Source organism: Manis pentadactyla, chromosome 10 (assembly GCF_030020395.1).
Source record: "Manis pentadactyla isolate mManPen7 chromosome 10, mManPen7.hap1, whole genome shotgun sequence".
Lineage (NCBI taxonomy): Eukaryota > Metazoa > Chordata > Mammalia > Pholidota > Manidae > Manis > Manis pentadactyla.
The window spans coordinates 76,865,055-76,887,202 of NC_080028.1; the positions used below are offsets into that span (position 1 = coordinate 76,865,055).

The window sequence follows — 22,148 nt, forward strand, 5'->3', positions numbered from 1 at the left end:
GGCGGGAGGCGTGAGGCCGCGGCCTGCCCGGGGCTCGGGGGGTGGGGGGAGCGGGTGGGGAGATGGATAAACTGACCATCATCTCAGGATGTCTCTTTCTGGCCGCCGATATCTTCGCCATCGCCAGCATCGCCAACCCCGACTGGATCAACACCGGGGAGTCCGCGGGTGAGCGGCGGGCGCGCGGGGCCGGCGGGGTTTGGCAGAGGGGAGGGGAGACCCTGCTGAGCGGAAAACGGGGCTGGAGGGTGCCAGGCGGGGGCCGGCCTGAGGAGCAAGGGGGCGAAGAGGCAAGCCGGCTGCGGGGCCGAGAGAGGCGACGAAGAGGACGCGCAGGTCGCTAGCGGGACCCTCGGGAGGCGGGGAGCGGCGCCCCAGGCTGAGGGAAAAGTGGCCGGCCGGAGAGACCTGGGCTGGGCCGTGGAGTCTCGGCTGGGGGAGACAGCCACCCGCCCTGAGGGACCGCGGGGGAACGAGCTTCGTCTTGGATTTAAAAAGGAAATCAAGCTGGGAGACCAGAGCTAACGGCTTTGGAGGAAAAGGAGGCGCCTGTGAAGAAATTAGAAACCAGGCGGGGAGGCTGGGGTCGGGAGCGAGGCAGCCGGTGGGGCCCGGCGAGAGCTGCGAGAGCGCCTGTGCGCGGGTGGAGGTGGGAGAGCGCCCGGCGAGGCAGGGTCAGTGGTGCTGGGGGATGGGGACGCCGGGCAGGAGCCCCCTCCCGCGCCCCCGCCGGTCCCCTGGACGCTTGGCCTTGTTTGAGAAGCTTGTGGCTTCTGGGAACTATAATTTTATTTTAATTTTTAATCTTAATTTAATTTTAGGCCCGGGAGCTATAATAATACTAATAATAAACTTTATTTTATGGAGCATCTTTCATTCCAGCGCATCACAAAATGCCTTAGAGATCGTAATAGTAGTTACAAAATTAAATAACACATCAGAGTTGTAGGCAGCCCGGCAGCAGTAGCAAAACCTGCTCTACCACGTTGCTGTAGGCAGCGGAGACAAGGTGGTGCCCTCAGGAAAGAGGCGTCTTTCTCAAGGGTAGCCCAGGTGAGTGCCCTTGCAAGGCTTTTCTCGGCTTGGGCCACCACCGCATACGTACACACACTCACTCATTTTCACCCAGACCTGTGAGACCAAACCTTTAATTAATGTAACAGCTGTCAGGAATGCTGGTGGGAATTAAGGAATGAGCTTGTTTTCTAACTGCCTGTTCAGTGCAGGTGAAGGGAATATTGGGGGTTGGGAATGTCAAACTCCCTCCGTGAATAATTTGTTATAAAAATGTATCACTGTGCTGTCAAACTAACTTCTTAAGCATTACTTATGGTTCTGTATTTATCCTGCAGTATTTTTAGCTCTTAAAAAAGCTGTAGCTGGGACATTTGTTGCTCCTCGTCCCTTCTATTCCCCCATCTAGACCTAGTAACACAAAATCATGCTGTCAGATTTACTGGTTATTAAAATAACACCCTAAAAAAGTTCTCCTTTTCTTGCCTACACAGTTTTAACAGAGCTCTTAATCGTAAAGCATATATGGTTATTATGAAGTGACGGAGGTGTTAACTAATGCTATGATGGTAATACTGTAATATATAAATATATCAAATCAACGTGTTGTACATGGTAAACATACAATGTTATGTATCAATTATATCAATTTTTTTAATTGTAAAGGTTTTACTAGTAAAGGTATAACTAGTAGTACAGTTGTATGTGTGACATCCAGTCCATGACCTGTTGTTTTTATCCTAATTATATTTGCACTGATTGCTCTTATGTGACTTTCTTTGGGGCTTTACATACTTAGGGGCAAAGAGGTTTCACAGTTCTAGCAAAAACTATCCTTTTGCAAAGGAGTTTTAGGTGGAATCTCAATGTATAAAATAGACTAAATGTCTGTGAGAGAGGGAATTGTTACCTATGCAGAAGAAAGCAATAATTAATAGGATATTATTCCTTGGGGAGATGAGAAAAGGCAGCACTTAAAGCCCCAGAAAAGGGATAGCCTCTCTATTATACTAGAAAGCAAGAAAAGGATGAGTACAACTCCTCCAACTTAGTAGGCACAGTCATTAGCAGTAAGTTGCCACAGAGATGGGAGGGACAGGAACCCAAAGTTTGAAGGAAATAGAAAATGTTTGAAATAAGCAAATAGTTGCAGAGAGAGCAACCAGCGACATGGTAGGATTGTCTAGCAGCATAGAAGCCTTGTTGAAGTAAGTGGTCATGAACGTACAGTGTGATAACCCATCTGCCTTGTTGCCTTTCTCTAGTATTCCTCAGCTGCTTTGGTACCAGTGTGTGGTAAAAGCCAATCGAAGGTTCCATTCAGGGTTGGGGTTTGTCAGATATATGCAACAAAATGACAGTGGAACAGGTGTTTAAAGTATTGGCCAAAACAGCATTGTAATGAGGGCTCATGGAATCTCAGTGGTATGACAAGTGTAAGTGAAGAAAGGAAAGTGCTAATGTATTGGTCAATGAACAGCAGGTGGTACATGGTCAGTGGAATAGTAAACCCAATAGATGGGGAGACCTGACTGGAGTGATTGATACAACAAAGTGGAAGAGCAGGATATTGTGGGCACAAGGTCCAGAGTATGACAGTGGGGATATGTGGCTCAAATGGGATGGAGGAGGTAATTTTTTCCCCAGCAGTTTCCCTTGCCATCTCTTGACACCCTTCAATTCAATATTCTGTAGCTGGGAAGGAATAATAGGGTAATAGGGACAGTAGGAAATTTTTTCAAAATCGTATCTAACCCGTGCTTCTTACCTTAAGTGTGTCAGACAATAAACCCCCCAAAACTTAAAATGAATGGGATGTGTGCCTTTGTTCACTCTTGTGCTCTTGCACTGTGATAAGATGCACCTGATCTTTGCCTGGTATTTGAACTTGTATCCTCACTGTACACTTTCATGTGAGCAGACAGATCCAGTCTTGAGTTAAAAAAAAATTGCAGTTACACCTTTCAAATCAGTGAAAGTTCAAATAAGGTCTCAGGTGACAGGACTAGCTTTATTCTAAAATATGTACAAAAGTGGCTTAACCTGGCAGCAAAAGGTTAAAGTGTTGGTTCTCTTCAGTGAGTGCATTATATATAGCATATAAAAATTTGGATTGTGATGTTTTTACTGTGATTTTTTTTTTAATTGACAAAATATATTTTGAAAGGAGAGCTCCTGGAGACAAAAGGTTCTGCAGAATATGGTTAAAAAGCCATTTAGTAGTGAACTACTAAAAGAAAATTTCAAGATTGAAAGACAAACTTGATCACTTAACTAGCTCTGTGGCTCTGGGCAACTTAGTCTCTCTTTGTACAGCTCCCCCTCTGTAAAGCAGGGATAATAAATAATACCTCACTGGGTTTTTGTGATGATTGAGTTACTACATGTAGAACATTTAGAACAGTGCCTGACATGAAGTAAGTGCTCAGTAAAAGGTATTGTTGTATTGTTGTTCTAGTTTATAGTAACAGGTGTCAGAATCCCAGGTTTCAAAGTATAGCTCAGAACTTGTTACTGTGAGAACTGATAATGTTTTCTTTATTAGATGTTCTTGGAAATAAGGAAATTTCATGAATAATATGGCCAGGCTTAGCACAAGTCAAATTTGTCTTTACTCTTGGCTTTGGACTTTCTTCCTCATTCCCATATTGTTTCTCTTTCAGTGTTTCGTATCAATATTCTAGTCTCTGTACTCAGCTTCTACGTGAACTACAACAAATGAAATATCCAAAAACAAAAAACTGAATAACTTCCTAAAGTCCAAAAGAATAAACTATATTATCATAAGTTATGACCCACACTTCATACTCTCAGTCTTTAGTTTGTTTCTATTAGTACAAATACAGAGAAAGTACATACATTGCTTTTATTTTAATCTGTGTGTGGTAACAGTTCCAGAGCTTGTTCAAAAATCTTTTGGATTATGCACAAACTTTTGAAGATGTAATAGAATAGAAAGAGATATTATGTGTATGAGGAAAGTGCCTGGGGGGAGGTTCTTTAGTAAGGACCCTTAGCAGCTTCTATTAATGTAATCAAAAATACTGACTAGTAGGTGAATGTAATAGCACAATTATGTAATTCTGCTCTGCTGGGGTTAAATTTCTGCAAGTTACTGGAACTCAACATCAATAGCAATAGCTTTCATTTTATATAGTGTTTTGCAGTTTTGAAGCACTTTGTGACTTGATTTGGTTCATTAGGTTTTTTTATATTTGGCCAATGTAAAATAGTAAAATTCTACATTTTTCCCTATGTCAGTGCTTTGCATGAGATTTGAGTTTCAGTGTTGTAAAGACTCCTATCAAGAAAACTCTTTATTGAATTATTTATGCATACCTTTTATTTACTTAAGTGAGGTTAGCATTTTTCTGTGGCTGAAATTTTTGCCAGGTTACAGAAGAGGGAATAAAGGTTTGGGTTTCAGTCTTGATGTCCTTTGCTCTGTACAAGTCCCTTAACCCCACTGTCACATTTTTCTCATCCCTAAAGAGACAAACTTTTTGTGAAAAAAATTTTTTGTTTTATTAGTTTTTAACAAGATCAACAATTTAAAAAGCTGCTTCTGATAAAAAATAGTCTAGAGATCTTTATTGAGGCATCATCTCTTTACAGCAAGAATTTCAGTGACCATTTGGGGTTATATCATCCTAAACCATTCTAGATGGATTTGCTTAGTGTTCTTTATGAAGATTTCCAAATATTTTCTAAAAGTCTCTTCCTGTATGTGAAGGAACTTCTTCCTTGTCTAATCAAGATTTTTCTCTTTAGAATTGGTTATCCCATTCACATTGTAGTTTGTCACCATGTACGTATTCCTGAAATATTTTCATTTTTCTTTTTTAAATTGTTTAGATCAGATGTTAAGAGTGTTTAAGGAGTCTTATTACCTGATACCCTCTTTGTTTGTATTCTGAACTAATTGAAAACAATAATTAGCCAAAATATTATTTTATTACTGATAAAGAGGATATTGGAGAATGTGATGTATCTGTGAATTAGCATCTTCCTCCTACTGGACCATCTTTTTCCTACTATAAGACTTCCAGAATGAAAGAACAAAAGGTGAGTACTCCCTATGGGCAACTTGCTCCCATGGGCAAAACATTGCACTACATATGTCCAGTTTTTCTTCTAAACTTCCAGTCAAATGAAGTCACTCCTCCTGGCCTGGGAAGGATAAAGTGAGGGGACACAAATAAGCTAAAAATATTGTGCTAACAAGCCCCCTACATCCCCTGTGCCTCATGGATAAAAACATCAGAAATAGGGAGAAAGCCTTACCTGTTTGAAACCAAGGAGATGGCTGTCGTTTTGTGAGGAAGAGTTTTCTTTTTCCTCCACTATAAAGACTGGCAGGTACTTGGGGAAGTGAAAGACTTGAGGGGGGATGTCATTTCCTATTCTGATACCCACTACCCTCTCCACACGAAATCGTGGTAAACCTCAGATAGGGGATTGTGGTGCTTGACATCTATCACATAAGAGTTCAAGATTTATAAGTAGATCCTGGCCTACAGATTGGGAGGTCCTTGGTTTAAAATATTAAAGTGACAAGCTGCTCAACCAGATCTATTAATGCTCAAAAATTATTAAATAATAAGCTCTTTCCCCTGCACTCTGACAACTTGAGTGATCACAAAGGTGCTTTAGCATGAAGAAGATTTGCAATGTTAAACCAACCAACCTATTTAGAACTTCACTGTGTTACTTTGGACATGACTTGTAAGAGAAGGAAAGAATGTAGTTACCTAAGAGGGCAAAAATCTTAGATATGTGTTCTCCTTTAATTTAAAAAGCATTAACAAAATTTCTTCAATAGTTTTTTGAGTTTTTTTTTCCAGGAAATTTCTTTTTTTTTTTTTAAACAGCTTTATTGAGATATAATTCACATCACCCACAAAATTTACCCACTTAAAGTGTGCAATGTAATGGTTTTTACTGTATTCATAGAACTTTCCACCTTCACCACAATTAAATTTAGAACAATTTCAGTACCCCAAAAAGATACCCCATATCCCTTAACCATCACCCCCTAATTTGCTGGTCCTATACAATGACCAATCTACTTTGTCTCTGTGTATTTGCCTTTTCTGGACATTTCACAAATGGAATCATACAGTATAGGTTGTCTTTTGTAACTGGCTTCTTTTACTTAGCAAGATGTTTTCAAACTTCATATTATAGCAAGTATCAGTACTTTATTTCTTTTTGTTGTCAAATTAATATGGTATATATGAATACACCACTTTTTATTTATTCATTCATCAGTTGACAGACATTTGGGCCAGTACATTTCTTTTACTTCCAAGAATTAACACTTCTCCCAAATGTTAAAAGTGGTACGAAGATTTTCTTTTTGTTTTTTGTTTTTAATGACATTACCAGTGTTATTTATTTCAGCATATCAAATACTAACTTCAAATAAAAATCCAAAGACCAGTCTTACTACAGTGCTCACAGGACATACTTGAAGCTTGAAATCCCTATGATACTGTGAATTTCACAGTGCAGGCCAGATTCCAAGATGAGATTAGATTTCCTGAACAAGGCATTTATTTAGTTTATAACCTTAGTTTCAGAAGTCATCTCTTTTTACCATTATCAACAGGGATGTAGCCACTTCAGGATGAAAGGTGTAAGCTAGCAGGCCTTAAAGTTTTGGAGAAGAGGAATGTGGGACCAGGAACATGGACTGAAGCCATGAGTAAATGGAAGTCACTAAAAGGAAGGAAATTCCAAAAAAAAACTGGAGTAATGACTACCATTGATTCATTAGACTGATCAGACTCATTGAATTCTTTTGTGACTTGGCAGCCAGAGCCCTTTCAAAGCTGGCATAGTAATAGTCACATACATCAGCCTGTTGCTGTTCAGCTTAGCATGACCTAAAACAATGTAACCATTTAACCCTTTCCTGATAAATATTGGAGTTATATTAGAGTTGCAATATAGAAAAATGGTCCTGTGGAATTTGAAGTCAGACATATCTAGATTTTATTCTTGGATTCCCATTTATGAGCTTTATGGTTTGGGGCATGTAATTTGATGTCTCAGCTGTAAAATGGGAATGATATATTTATTTCAAAGGCTAGTAGTGAAGAAATAAAATATGGATTATAAGGAAGTAGCACATGGTCTAATACATAACAAATCCTCAAATGTTAGTCGTAATTATTATCTATTATATAAAAAACCAAAGCATACTAATTTTTAAAACATTTCCATTTTTATTATCTTTTTTATGTATTTATTTATATTTTGCCTTATTCTAAAAAGCAATTTAAGGCTACATGGCGTGTCTGTATTTGAATATTCCTGAAAGCTGCTGAGTTCAACCTGGGAAGAGACTGAGAAATCAGTGGTAATATAAACTTAATGGGACACATATAAGTACCAAAGCCAAGGAACACATTGGGTTTATATGTCTGGAACAGACAGAAGAGGTTTTCTGAGTGAAAGGTAGCCAAGCATAGTGGAAAGGTTTTGAGGTCAAACCAACATGTAATCAAATCCCACTCTCTCTATTTTCTAGCCATGTAATTGATCTTAGACAAGTTGTAGTTGAGAGTTTGTAATTAATAAAAAGTATATCATTCAGACTTGATTAAATACCTTTTTCAGCACTTTCAGTTATGTAGGTTCAGACTTTTCAGTGAATTATAAAGCTCATTTAGTTCAGAACTTATTTTTAAAGAACTATAAGAGCTAGTAATCTATAAATCTTTACAATTGGAGTATCAAGAGTTAGTCTCACCTCAAAGGCTGAAAATAAGTTTGAAATATATGAGATAATTGTGTTTTTATAGAAACCTAGCAAATAGAACAATTGAAATTTTGTTTCATTTATAGAATGTAATTTCTTCCTGTTAGTGTCTGTAATGTAACTGTGAGTTTCCGTTTTTTCCCCATACTCCTTTTCAATGCATACTTATGCAGTGGGCTGTATTACATAATCTTAAAGAGAAAAATAGGCATATAATGAAGTATTGCTATTTATGAAATTGCTATTGTTGAATTATAAATAAAAGCTTAAATCATGCAACTTGAATGGTTCATTATTTACATAGTGACCTTGTTTTATATCCTCTAAGTAACCCAGGACATTAGGTTGTACAGTGACAGCAATGACAATATATAAATTTTATGTGTTTATATATAAGGTATAAATTTCATATTTTACAGCCTTACCTGTTTATGATTATTTTATATAACATGACACTTTTTTTTTATAGATAATTATTTTTTATTGAAGGGTAGTTGACACACAGTATTACATTAGTTTCAGGTGTACAACACAGTGATTCAACATTTATATACATGATAATTCTAGGTACCAGCTATCACCATACCAAGTTGTTACAATCTTTTGCCTATATTCCTTATGCTATACATTACATCCCGGTTACTTACTTATTTTACAATTGGAAGTGTGTACTCCTTTTTTTTTTTTTTTTGTGAGGGCATCTCTTATATTTATTGATCAAATGGTTGTTAACAACAATAAAATTCTGTATAGGGGACTCAATGCTCAATGCACAATCATTAATCCACCCCAAGCCTAATTCTCATCAGTCTCCAATCTTCTGAAGCATAACAAACAAGTTCTTACATGGTGAACAAATTCTTACCTAGTGAATAAGTTACATGGTGAACATTACAAGGGCAGTCAACACAGAAACTTTTGGTTTTGCTCATGCATTATGAACTATAAACAGTTCAAATATGAATATTCATTTGCTTTTTATACTTGATTTATATGTGGATACCACATTTCTCTATTATTATTATTTTTAATAAAATGCTGAAGTGGTAGGTAGATACAAGATAAAGGTAGAAAACATAGTTTAGTGTTGTAGGAGAGCAAATATAGATGATCAGGTGTGTGCCTGTAGACTATGTGTTAGTCCAAGCTAGACACGGGCAATAAAACATCCACATATGCAGAAGATTTCTCTCAGAACAGGGGTGGGGTTCTAAGCCTCACCTCTGTTGATCCCCATTTTCTCACCTGATGGCCCCCCTGTGACTGTGCCTGTCTTAGGTTGTTCCTCCCTTGAGGAATCTTACCCGTCTCTGGCTAACCAGTCATCTTCCAGGGCCATACAGGGAAATGTTAAGTTGGTAAGTGAGAGAGAAGCCTTATTGTTTGAAAAGGTTAGCTTTTTACTTCTTTGCATATTTATGCCTTGTGGCTTCTATGCCCAGCATTTGTCTTGAGGTGTCTTTACCACTTGGAAGAATTATGATACTTGGTAAATTGATATGTGGCATGAATTCTATTTAAGGGTTGTAATTAGGAAGGAAGAAAAGCTATAGAAGTAGCAGGCGGAAGAAAACCTGGGAAGATTGATTATTTCCTTGACATATCTTCTTGTAGAGTAACTTCAGCATGTATAGGTTTTAAACTACTAATTAAATTGTGCACACACATTAACATAACAGGAGTACAGTTACGTAACCAAAGCACACCTGTGATTACCATCCATCTCCAGTGAAACCAAGAAAGCCACTTAGGCACCTTAGGCATTTGTGAAAACTTATCTATGATATGGTGGATATTGTCCAACTGAACTTGAACAGTCTGAGAGAAATCAGACAAATTAAAACAACCCATTCCTGGGGAATGTTCACATCCCTTATGTTCTTTTAACAGTAAATAGTCTGTAGTTGTAAGATTTTGGAGCGCTACAATTTGCACTTCTCCTAATTCTTGGTTGAGTTCCCACAGTATAGATCCAGTCAAATTTGTTGTTTTACTGTATGCACAGGCCAGCTTAGATATCTCCTTCTTCATTCCCATGGCAAGTCCAGGAACTGGTGGGATGAGTGCATCTAAAGCTGTAGCAGTGCATGGATCTTTGTTGGGGTTTTTTGATGATCATCTTCTGGCCTGAGTCTTCCAGGGAGTGCTGATGTTGGAAGTTCTTTTTCATATCGTATCTTAGTTCATTTTCTGGGTAGCCAAATTAGGCTTTGATCCTCTGTATAAACACAAACAGGCCCTTTGCCTACACTTTTATATGCCCTTTATACCCTTGTGTAGAACTCATTGGAGGTCACCACACAGGAACTGCCTTTTTTTTTTCATTAATCTACACTTACATGACGAATATTACGTTTACTAGGCTCTCCCCTATACCAGATCCCCCCTATAAACCCTTTACAGTCACTGTCCATCAGCATAGCAAAATGTTGTAGAATCACTACTTGCCTTCTCTGTGTTGTACAGCCCTCCCCTTTCTCCCACCACCCCCACGCATGCTAATCTTAATACCCCCCTTCTTCTCCCCCCCCCATCCCTTCCTACCCACCCATCCTCCCCAGTCCCTTTCCCTTTGGTACCTGTTAGTCCATTCTTGAGTTCTGTGATTCTGCTGCTGTTTTGTTCCTTCAGTTTTTCCTTTGTTCTTATATTCCACAGATGAGTGAAATCATTTGGTATTTCTCTTTCTCCGCTTGGCTTGTTTCACTGAGCATAATACCCTCCAGGTCCATCCATGTTGTTGCAAATGGTAGGATTTGCCCTTTTCTTATGGCTGAGTAGTATTCCATTGTGTATATGTACCACATCTTCTTTATCCATTCATCTATCGATGGATATTTAGGTTGCTTCCAATTCTTGGCTATTGTAAATAGTGCTGCGATAAACATAGAGGTGCATTGGTCTTTCTCCTACTTGACTGCTGCATTCTTAGGGTAAATTCCTAGGAGTGCAATTCCTGGGTCAAATGGTAAGTCTGTTTTGAGCATTTTGATGTACCTCCATACTGCTTTCCACAATGGTTGAACTAATTTACATTCCCACCAGCAGTGTAGGAGGGTTCCCCTTTCTCCACAGCCTCGCCAACATTTGTTGTTTGTCTTTTGGATGGCAGCCATTCTTACTGGTGTGAGGTAATACCTCATTGTAGTTTTAATTTGCATTTCTCTGATAATTAGCGATGTGGAGCATCTTTTCATGTGTCTGTTGGCCATGTGTATTTCTGTTTTGGAGAACTGTCTGTTCAGTTCCTCTGCCCATTTTTTAATTGGGTTATTTGGTTTTTGTTTGTTGAGGCATGTGAGCTCTTTATATATTCTGGACGTCAAGCCTTTATCGGATGTGTCATTTTCAAATATATTCTCCCATACTATAGGGTTCCTTTTTGTTCTATTGATGGTGTCTTTTGCTGTACAGAAGCTTTTCAGCTTAATATAGTCCCACTTGTTCATTTTTGCTGTTGTTTTCCTTGCCCGGGGAGATATGTTCAAGAAGAGGTCAGTCATGTTTATGTCTAAGAGGTTTTTGCCTATGTTTTCTTCCAAGAGTTTAATGGTTTCATGACTTACATTCAGGTCTTTGATCCATTTTGAGTTTATTTTTGTATATGGGGTTAGACAATGGCCCAGTTTCATTCTCCTACATGTAGCTGTCCAGTTTTGCCAGCACCATCTGTTGAAGAGACTGTCATTTCGCCATTGTATGTCCATGGCTCCTTTATCAAATATTAATTGACCATATATGTCTGGGTTAATGTCTGGATTCTCTAGTCTGTTCCATTGGTCTGTGGCTCTGTTCTTGTGCCAGTACCAAATTGTCTTGATTACTATGGCTTTATAGTAGAGCTTGAAGTTGGGGAGTGAGATCCCCCCTACTTTATTCTTCTTTCTCAGGATTGCTTTGGCTATTCAGGGTCTTTGGTATTTCCATATGAATTTTTGAATTATTTGTTCCAGTTCATTGAAGAATGTTACTTGTAGTTTCATAGGGATTGCATCAAATCTGTATATTGCTTTGGGCAGGATGGCCATTTTGACAATATGAATTCTTCCTAGCCATGAGCATGGGATGAGTTTCCATCTGTTAGTGTCCCCTTTAATTTCTCTTAAGAGTGACTTGTAGTTTTCAGAGTATAAGTCTTTCACTTCTTTGGTTAGGTTTATTCCTAGGTATTTTATTTTTTTGGATGCAATTGTGAATGGAGTTGTTTTCCTGATTTCTCTTTCTGTAAGTTCATTGTTAGTGTATAGGAAAGCCACAGATTTCTGTGTTTGATTTTGTACCCTGCAACTTTGCTGTATTCCGATATCAGTTCTAGTAGTTTTGGGGTGGAGTCTTAAGGGTTTTTTATGTACAGTATCATGTCATCTGCAAATAGTGACAGTTTAACTTCTTCTTTACCAATCTGAATTCCTTGTATGTTTTTGTTTTGTCTGATTGCCGTGGCTAGGACCTCCAGTACTATGTTAAATAACAGTGGGGAGAGTGGGCATCCCTGTCTAGTTCCTGATCTCAGAGGAAATGCTTTCAGCTTCTCGCTGTTCAATATAATGTTGGCTGTGGGTTTATCATAGATGGCCTTTATTATGTTGAGGTACTTGCCCTCTATTCCCATTTTGCTGAGAGTTTTTATCATGAATGGATGTTGAACTTTGTCAAATGCTTTTTCAGCATCTATGGAGATGATCATGTGGTTTTTGTCTTTCTTTTTGTTGATGTGGTGGATGATGTTGATGGACTTTCGAATGTTGTGCCATCTTTGCATCCCTGGGATGAATCCCACTTGGTCATGGTGTATGATCCCTTTGATGTATTTTTGAATTCGGTTTGCTAATATTTTGTTGAGTATTTTTGCATCTACGTTCATCAGGGATATTGGTCTGTAGTTTTCTTTTTTGGTGGTGTCTTTGCCTGGTTTTGGTATTAGGGTGATGTTAGCTTCATAGAATGAGTTTGGGAGTATCACCCTCCTCCTCTATTTTTTGGAAAACTTTATGGAGAATGGGTATTATGTCTTCCCTGTATGTCTGATAAAATTCCGAGGTAAATCCATCTGGCCCGGGGGTTTTGTTCTTTGGTAGTTTTTTGATTACCGCTTCAATTTTGTTGCTGGTAATTGGTCTGTTTAGATTTTCTGTTTCTTTCTGGGTCAGTCTTGGAAGGTTGTATTTTTCTAGGAAGTTGTCCATTTCTCCTAGGTTTCCCAGCTTGTTAGCATATAGGTTTTCATAGTATTCTCTAATAATTCTTTGTATTTCTGTGGGATCCGTCATGATTTTTCCTTTCTCGTTTCTGATACTGTTGATGTGTGTTGACTCTCTTTTCCTCTTAATAAGTCTGGCTAGAGGCTTATCTATTTTGTTTATTTTCTCGAAGAACCAGCTCTTGGTTTCATTGATTTTTGCTATTGTTTTATTCTTCTCAATTTTATTTCTTCTCTGATCTTTATTATGTCCCTCCTTCTGCTGACCTTAGGCCTCATTTGTTCTTCTTTTTCCAATTTCGATAATTGTGACATTAGACCATTCATTTGGGATTGCTCTTTTTTAGATATGCTTAGATTGCTATATACTTTCCTCTTAAGACTGCTTTTGCTGTGTCCCACAGAAGTTGGGGCTTAGTGTTGTTGTTGTCATTTGTTTCCATATATTGCTGGATCTCCATTTTGATTTGGTCATTGATCCATTGATTATTTAGGAGCGTGTTGTTAAGCCTCCATGTGTTTGTGAGCCTTTTTGCTTTCTTTGTAGTTTATTTCTAGTTTTATGCCTTTGTGGTCTGAAAAGTTGGTTGGTAGGATTTCAATCTTTTGGAATTTACTGAGGCTCTTTTTGTGGCCTAGTAATAACATGACATTTTTGATTGTCAGAGTATTTTATTTTCAAGCTCTGAAAGTACATGTTTTTTCCCCAAGTACTTCCTATAGTTCTTTGCCCAGCTAGTAGCTAGCTGCTAAAATGTTTCATACTTAACAAAATCTGATCCAGTTGGTAACAACAGATTGGGTATAGTGGCTACGTTTCATTCATTACATTCATTACTGACTATAGACTGTTGAAAGAAATCTTTACTGTTGTTGAGATACTAGCAAGGTTAGATAAGAGCCATGAGAGAACCTAAGGATCTTTTTTTGTTTTTATTTTTTTCCCCTGATTCATAAAATTTAATAGCTGTGTATGTCCTGGTGTCTTATTTCTGCTGCTCACAGACCCACTGCTCTGGGGTCAGGGTTTCCTTCTCAGAGGCATGGTTAGGATCTTTGAATATCAAGGTACCTAAAAATAAGTATCTGGATCAGAATCACTTTTCAGTAACATGCCTATGTAAACTTCCCTATGTATTCTCTTATTTCCTGTAAATGACAGGGAGGAGAATCTTTGCCAAATATGCCATAGAAATGTGATGTTCCTTTGGGATTTGCTGCTTTAGAGTTGACAAAATAAAGAAGCATATGGATTTGAGTGCTGCTATGAATTATACTTAATATTTGTGAGTATACCAACACCATGTATAATTTGCTTACATGAAGTTTCAGCGTATGACTCCAGTTTTGAAGCAAACTCACATTTCTTTGAACCACTGTTATATATTTCTTTAATTTAGGAGGAAAAGGCTGCACTTTGTGTGTGTCTCTTTATACTAACTTTGCTATAAATAAAAGGTCACATTTGGTATTTTGACACTTGGTGTTGTGTGTATTGAGCAAAAAGGCAGCTGTTGACTTTTAATATAGACTGGTTCAACTAGGGACCATCTACTTCTATCCATAGAGATTAAATAGGAGTAATAAAAATGTAGTTGGTTGGGTGTAGTAAGAAAATGGGAGAGCAGGATTTCACTAGGTCTACCCATTTGCAGTGTATTCACAGTAAGTTACTCACCTGGAACATTGTTGCATCTACTTTCAGCTATAATAATAGATGTTCTTTTCAAAAACAGATGGTCCCGTGTTCAGATTGGTCTGCCAACCAGACCACTAACTTCAAAGGCAAAGATCTCTAAGGCTATTTCATTTATGACCATTTCTTTTATGACCATTTCATTTAAAAAGTACTGTCCATTTTAATGAAATCTTTACTTTCCTATGAATATTCTTTAATCTTCTCATAGGTGTTTCCTGTACCACTGGACTTGGTTCCAGACAGTCGTGCAACATGCTTATCGAAGTTATCTGTGGTCTGTAAGGAACTGTACTGAATATTCTGAGGGATTGCATTTAAGCAAATGAAAAAATATTTTATCCTTGAGGACCCTGTACTCTGTTGGGGAAGGTAAAATTATGTGCATAGGAAATAAGTCAAATGTGATGAAACTGCTTCCTGCCCAGGTGGTTGAGGAGGAGGTGGAATTTGAGCTTAATAGATGATACACTTAATGAGTATTTACATAATTCAAATAATTAGGAAGAATTGGGCAGAACTTGTCTTTAAAGGTGGATGGCTTGGGTAAAGGTAGATAAAAGGCAAGGAAGTTTACATTCCAGTCCATTTTTATACATTGCTGCTAAATTTATCTTCATAAAGATTATGTATAATAATAATGTGCTTACAGTAGCAAATATTTATGTAGCTTTTAATCTATGACAGATACTTTTCTAGGTACTTTACATGTATTAACTAATTTCATCCTCATTACATCCCTATGTAAATGCTGTTATTAGTCCCATGGAGACAGAGAAGTTATGTAACTTGCCCAAGGTCAGACTGCTGATAAGTAGTAAGAGCTGAGATTTGCATCCAGGAAGTCTAGGTCCAGAATCCTGGCTCTTAACCATTTCATGTGCATTCTGGAAACCTCCAATGACTCTTCATCTTCCACAGCACAGAAGGTACTCAAGGATCTTTACAGTATGGCTCTAGTCTACCTTTCTGACCTTAAATCCTACTCTTTTTTTCTACAGGGATCTACATTCTAGCTTCTATTACTTTCTGTTTCCTAAATACAATCTGTACTCTCATATCTAAATCTTTGTTCATATTGTTTATTCTCAGCCTGAAATGCGCCCTCTTACTCTTCCTGGTCCTTGTCTTAACAGTGTCCTACCCATCTGCCAAGCATATTTCAACTGCCATCTTCAAAAAACCTTTTGTGATATTCTACCCAAAGTGATTTTTCCCCCTTGGTAACACCTTGCATATTTCATGGTAGAATGATTATATCATTGTTTGTGTGTTACTTGCCCTATTTTCTAATGTAGATTTTTTAAGTCCCTGAAGAACAAGGGATATGACTTATTGATCTCTGAACCTAGGCAGGACTTGGTCCAAGTTTACATGGGGCAGGAAAGGAAGTTTTACAGTTGACACCAAGATTTTCAACATGGAGTAGGGAATAGAATTGTCCTTAAAGGTGAGACATGGAGAGAGAGCTGATTTGTGGGCAGATGTGATGTGTTTGTTTTAGACAGTTCGTTAGAAGTGAGAGTAGATTATCCGAGCAGAAAAGGATTAGAGCTCATGAGGAATATTTGCATTCCTAGTCTTACCTCATTTTCACAAGTATGATACTCATATTGTTACATACATAAAATTACTGTTCAGTAGGTGCATATCTACAGAATGCAGTCTTAATTTTTTTTTTTACATTTACCAGTTTTCATTTTTGAAAGTAAGGTCCAACTACCTATTGTCATACCCAATTTTGAAAAAAATATAAGATAAAAATTAATTTGTAGGTTGATTGGTTGGTTCTCTAGATCAATATAGGAGTTAGATTCCAAGGCTAACCCATAAGATAATGCTATAGCTGATACTTACTTCTGCAACAATAACAAAAATAGTAAAAATATGTATAGTTGCATTAATAATAGCATTTTTGAAAAGAAGAAAAGGACTAAGAAATGGTAGCTTAGTTCTCTGATCCTTTAATGTGTCAGTTTGGCTTTAAAGCTTATAGCATTCCTTCTGTGTGCTTCACTGAGATTCTTCTAACATTTGTTAACAATATTTTGCATCATTTTTTGACTTCAAAATGTCCCTATCAGAGGAAGAAAAGAATACTTGCAGAAAGTGTATGTTTAAGAAATTTCCTGAAGTGGAATGACCTAAGAAGGGTTAACTCAGTGGAGATGGGAAAGGTGTATATGAGACACCAATATGCAGCGTGTCATATGTGTGTTATGGTGGGGAGTAGACATGGGGGAAATAAGGAACATGTATTTTGGGCAAATGATCTACCCTTGGGGAAGCAAGGTGATACAGAAGAGGTTGAATCTGTTGCTCTTCATTCAAGCCCATGGGAGGGTCCAGTAATCTCTGGACCAGTTTGATTACTGTTTGTTGAGGGGGCCCCCATAGATGGATGGACTAGGAAAAAAGTATTTAATATTTCAGTTATGGTATGAAATGGTGCAAATTAAGTATTTTTTGTATATAGATATATATGTTTTTGTAATTAAGTATAACTGGAAGAGTATGTCTATTAAAACTCAGCTTCTAATTCAGGTTTTGGTATAAAGATGTTTGCTTGTGCTTGAACAACTACTTAAATGCTTATTCTTTATTTTCCCCAATCGAAAAATGTTCTGTGTTCCCCCTTGATCCCCAAGAATCCCATCTCTTGATTTAAATTAAAAATGAGCATATATGAGTTCTCAGAGATTATTTTATCAAGAAAGTTGTGAAAAGAATATGGGGGTTGAAGTCAGAACTCAGTTCCAATTCTGGCTGTGCCGTTTACCAGCCCTGTGGCTCTGGATATGTTAGTTGGCCTTTTTGAGCTTTGTTTTTATATATAGGATATAAATGAGGATAATATCTCTTACCTTTCAAGGCACCTGTAAGAATTAAGAGTTAATATATCTGAAACACCACAGTACATGTGGTAGCTATTGTTGTTGTTAAGGACAAAATAGAGTCATTTCATCACATTGGATACATGGAATATAATGTAGTTGCTTATTTACCCATCATATAGTCACCAAAAGCAATCTGATTTTTTTAAAACTAAGGTATATCACTGTTTTAGACCTGGTTCTCTGTGTCATTTTTACCATATACACTGTATACTTACCTGGATTGCTGCCTTCTTCCACACTACTGCACTAAGAGAAAAGAGTACCAGACAACCTATCCAAATGTTTATATGCAAGTGCTGTTCTTCATATCAAAGGTAACATATACCGGGGAATTTTCCAGTAATGATGACATTATACTAAACTAATACCATTCTGTCAAACTTCTTACTCTAGCTAGGTGGATTATGGATATAGTCAGTAGCCCCAAGAGTAGATTTTCCCCCAACTGGCTAAGTATTAATGAGGTCATTAATTGAACCTCATTAATTGAACTCAGTAACTAAGTGTAGACAAGTATTCTAAAAGTAAAGGATGATTGATAATCACAGGTAGCCTAGAAGATGATGTTAAAATCCTATTCATTTGCTTATTAGGATGCATAAAATGAGAAACTACATATTTTGTCCTGTACATAAAATAATTACTTTGAAGTTAAATTTAAATTTTTTTAAAAAGTAATGAATTACTTAGGAACTATAACAAGGAATCTTATTTAAAACATATGGACAGTAATATATCAGCACGTTAAGTCACCTTTAGGACTCCTAGGTAAGATTCAGTGGGTTAGAATAAGAAGACACTCTTGTGTGTTGAAATGCTGATATAGAACTAATCCCCAGAGCTTTAGAAGACTGTTTCTAGTATGTGCCTACTTAGCTACAATCCAGTAGGTAGCTGTCATCCAGTAACCATTTAGAATCACACCAGTAGCTCGTAAAAGATTTCTGCTTTAAGTGGACCACCCTGTATTTAAGATACGATTTCCTTCATTGTGAATATCTTCATAGTTACTAGGAAAGTGGGTACATTATGGGTTTTCCTCCTTTGCTATTTATTTTATTTTTTGTGTCTGTAAGTTGTCGGCCAGTGCTTTTGTTCTCTCTGTTAGCCTAAAGTTAAAATATTGTATCCCTTATACATCACTTTCTACTGCCCTTCCTCTTGGCAAATTCCCAACTTGTCCATTCAAGCAGTTTTGTACTCATATGAAAAAGTCTGTGGTGCAGATGTCATCAGCTATTCCAAATGATCAAAGACACTGGTGCAGTTCAGATTTTTCTGGTATCCCATTAAATACCAACCATAGCCCTTTACTGTGCTCAGCTTCTCTTTCTCTGAGCTGCAGATTTTACTGAGTTTTTAGAACTTCCAGTTCTCTAACTAGGAGGACTTACTTTTGACCTGTTATTGTTGTAGGCTACAGAGGTGTTTACTCCTTTTCTGTGAATCTGTTCTCTTATACATTCCAAAAATTATTTAGTGATTCTGATTTGTTGTTGATATCCTTGTCATTTTTCCCATGCTGTTAGAGAACTTTTAAAATATATATATATATGTGTGTGTGTGTGTATATACATATATATATGATGCAACTATATATATGTATATATGTGTGTGTGTGTGTGTGTGTGTGAGTGTGTGTGTGTGTATATAGTTGCATCATTTCAGTGGAATTTGGAGAAGAGTAAATTCACTCACTTTACTTTCCAAAGATGTTTAATAAATGTTAATTGAACGAGAGGAATCAGTAGTGCAGTTGATTTGATCTAAATAATAACAAGTACTTGTGAGAAACTTAGTCCATGTTCACGTACTGTCTTTTAAATATTTATAATGAGAGAGTATGATAATTTTCCTAAGATGACATCTTTTTCTAGGTAAGTCAGAAATGGTTTAAATTCCGTAATCCCCATATGGCCTAACCATATGTGTAATCAGTTGGAGTGCAGGAGACATAATGAAGTGTCTAAGAGCAAGGTTCTGGAGCCTGGGTTCAGATTCTGCCTATTCCACTTACTGGCAGTATGGTCTTGGCCAACATACTGGAGAAGTCTGTTAGAGAATGAAAGCATTCACTGTATAAAGTACTAAAGGGCTTGGCACATAGTACTATGTAGGCAGCTATCTTAAAATTGATCATAAGTACTGTGTAGTTTAAGGTCGTAAATATAAATATTACCATCCTGGAATATACATTTTGGCCAAATTAGCCAGAGTTTTTACCTTACGTAATGAATATTCCTGTAATAACATGGGAAGAGAACCGTGTGTGTTTTACATATTTCAAAAACTTTTAAATAATAGGAAGAAAGCAAGACCTGATGGAATACAAATTGAAACCAATGAGCCTGTGTACCAAATTGATAATGCAACTACCAAGGGAAAATAAGTAACTTTTGAACACAGTATTTTGTGCTCCCTTAATGGGGTATAGCCTGAGGACAAAAAGAACAGCAAAGAAATACTGAGCTTAGTAGGCAGCAAACTCCCTACAGTAGCTCTTCATGTGAAATGTTATTCCCATTTTGCTGATGAGGAAACATGTTCAGAGAGGAGAGTAATTTGCTTGGCATCTAAGTAGGTGGTGGAGCTGGATTCAAAACTTGTGCTCTGGTCTTGATAGCACACTGTTCTGTTGTTTTTTATAGTGTGCCACTCCAGTAAGTTCCTATGCTACCATCCTGATTCCTTTAGTACCTACTTCCTTTTCTTTTATTGGCATCAGCTGTGATTATTAATCATGACTACCTCTCTGAAATCTGCCTTACTTAATCAAAGGGTATGTGAGTCTTCCCATGCTTTTCTTTACAAATTCTAATACGACCTGACAGATTTTTCTCTTGATTCTCATTTCTCCTACTTCACCAATAACTAGTTTCCTGAATTGTAGCTAGTGTCAAAGTCATGGTTATTTATAGATATAGTCTATTGATGACAGCCTGGAAGTTGTACATGAGAGAGCTGCATTCTTAAAGACATTCATCTCTTTCTGGTATTATGATATCTGTGGTGACTTGGTGGAGAGACATGTAGGAGGAGAGTGATAAAGAATGCATTTGTTACAGGAGAGATAGTAGAAACAAGTATTACTTTGTAAACGGTGCTTTTGAAATGATTCATTCATTAAGGAAGGCAAATAAAAATAGCAATGAAACAAAGATAATAACTGGTTGTTAAATGAACTTTATGTCCTTTGAAAAGGGTATGTTTAAGGAAGAAAATATGTAAATAACTTTAGTATCCAAGCTGCTGTTTGAGATTCTGCTGAGTAAAAATGACGGAATTAAACTGTGCAAGGATTTATTTGGCTCTTGCTTAATTTGTGTCATAAATCTCTAAACTTTTTAAATTACAACATTTAAAGACACCCTTCTTGCATTAGCAGAATCAAAATGGAATTCTATTTTTTAAACCACTCCTAAACTATCTTTAAAGTGTGTGGCTTTAAAATGTAATTTTATATAATATATCAGAAAAATTGTTCAAAGATCTAGGCCCAGAATTTCAATATAATTTTAAAAGGAGATAAAGCTGACAGTCACATTAATTTGAAAAATTGCTTTATATCAGAATTAAGAATGTAAAATAGTTTTATAGGCTTTTACTAGATTAACTGAGCTTTTAAACACCTAGAGAAAATTATTTTAGCATTTCCTGTCCAAAATAGCTGTTTGTAGGGAATGTGCCCCTTATCTGTGGAAGTCAGTGTCTGTGAAATCTCTTTGATGAGGTTTCTAAGGTTCGATTTCTCTGGACAAACATTCAAGAAAAATTTAATTGTTCTATAAAAATATACCTAAATAGTAAACTTAGAGCACAGCTGTGGAATCATACCTGGTTCATATTCTACCTCCCTCCAGCTTTTTCTAGGTGCTACCTAGTCATTAGCCTGTTACTCAGTTTCCTCATTGGATTGTTTTGAAAATTAAGTGAGCATATATAAATTAATCCCATAACTGGCACCAAGTAAGCATCCAGAATATAGTGGCAGCTGTTACTATTTATACCTTCACCTCCAGATTTATAAGTGATGGGGAAACAAAATTTATTGAGTGCCCTATATTTTAACATCAAGGTTTTGAAGTAAAGATTAGGACAAAACTAGATTTTTGTGAACCCAAACACTTGAGATTATGTTTAGGAAGTTTAGGAGAAAGAAAGGTGCCAAATACCTACTCTTCTTGTGCAGTGGCAGGAAGATTGAATTTCTAATTTGTTTTCCTGTGCCTAGCCCTTGTCGTCAATTCCTCTGCCTCAATATGAAAACTTCTATATTTCTTAGGAGATTTTTGCCTGTCTGAAACAATAGAGAACAAGCTCCAGTTTCATTAATGGCTTGCTAACCATAACTTTTTGGAAGATCATCTGGATGCAATTTTAATTTTTAAAGTCTGTACTTTTCTTAGGTCATTACAATTCTGTCTTTTCAAATGATTGGTTTCAGTTCTTTTACTGGTTGTACCCATCCATTTTAAGAGTTATACGTCTTTTATCCAGAAGATACAAAGTATGTAGTGACAAAAATCATCACTGTCAGTTTACTGAGTCTTTCCTTATCTTCAAGTTTTTAGAATA

At 37.1% G+C, this 22,148-nt stretch overlaps 1 protein-coding gene across 3 annotated transcripts in view; it reads left to right on the top strand.

Moving 5' to 3' along the window:
* The first annotated feature begins 32 nt into the window (after nt 1–32).
* Nucleotides 33–22,148, top strand: part of MOSMO (modulator of smoothened) — a 100,968-nt gene continuing 78,852 nt past the window's right edge. For all 3 annotated transcript variants that reach the window (XM_036917019.2, XM_057487012.1, XM_036917018.2), the window contains exon 1: nt 33–168. In XM_036917019.2, the coding sequence (XP_036772914.1) occupies nt 63–168 (106 nt within the window). In that variant the 5' untranslated portion in view covers nt 33–62. The remainder of the gene's footprint in view (nt 169–22,148) is intronic.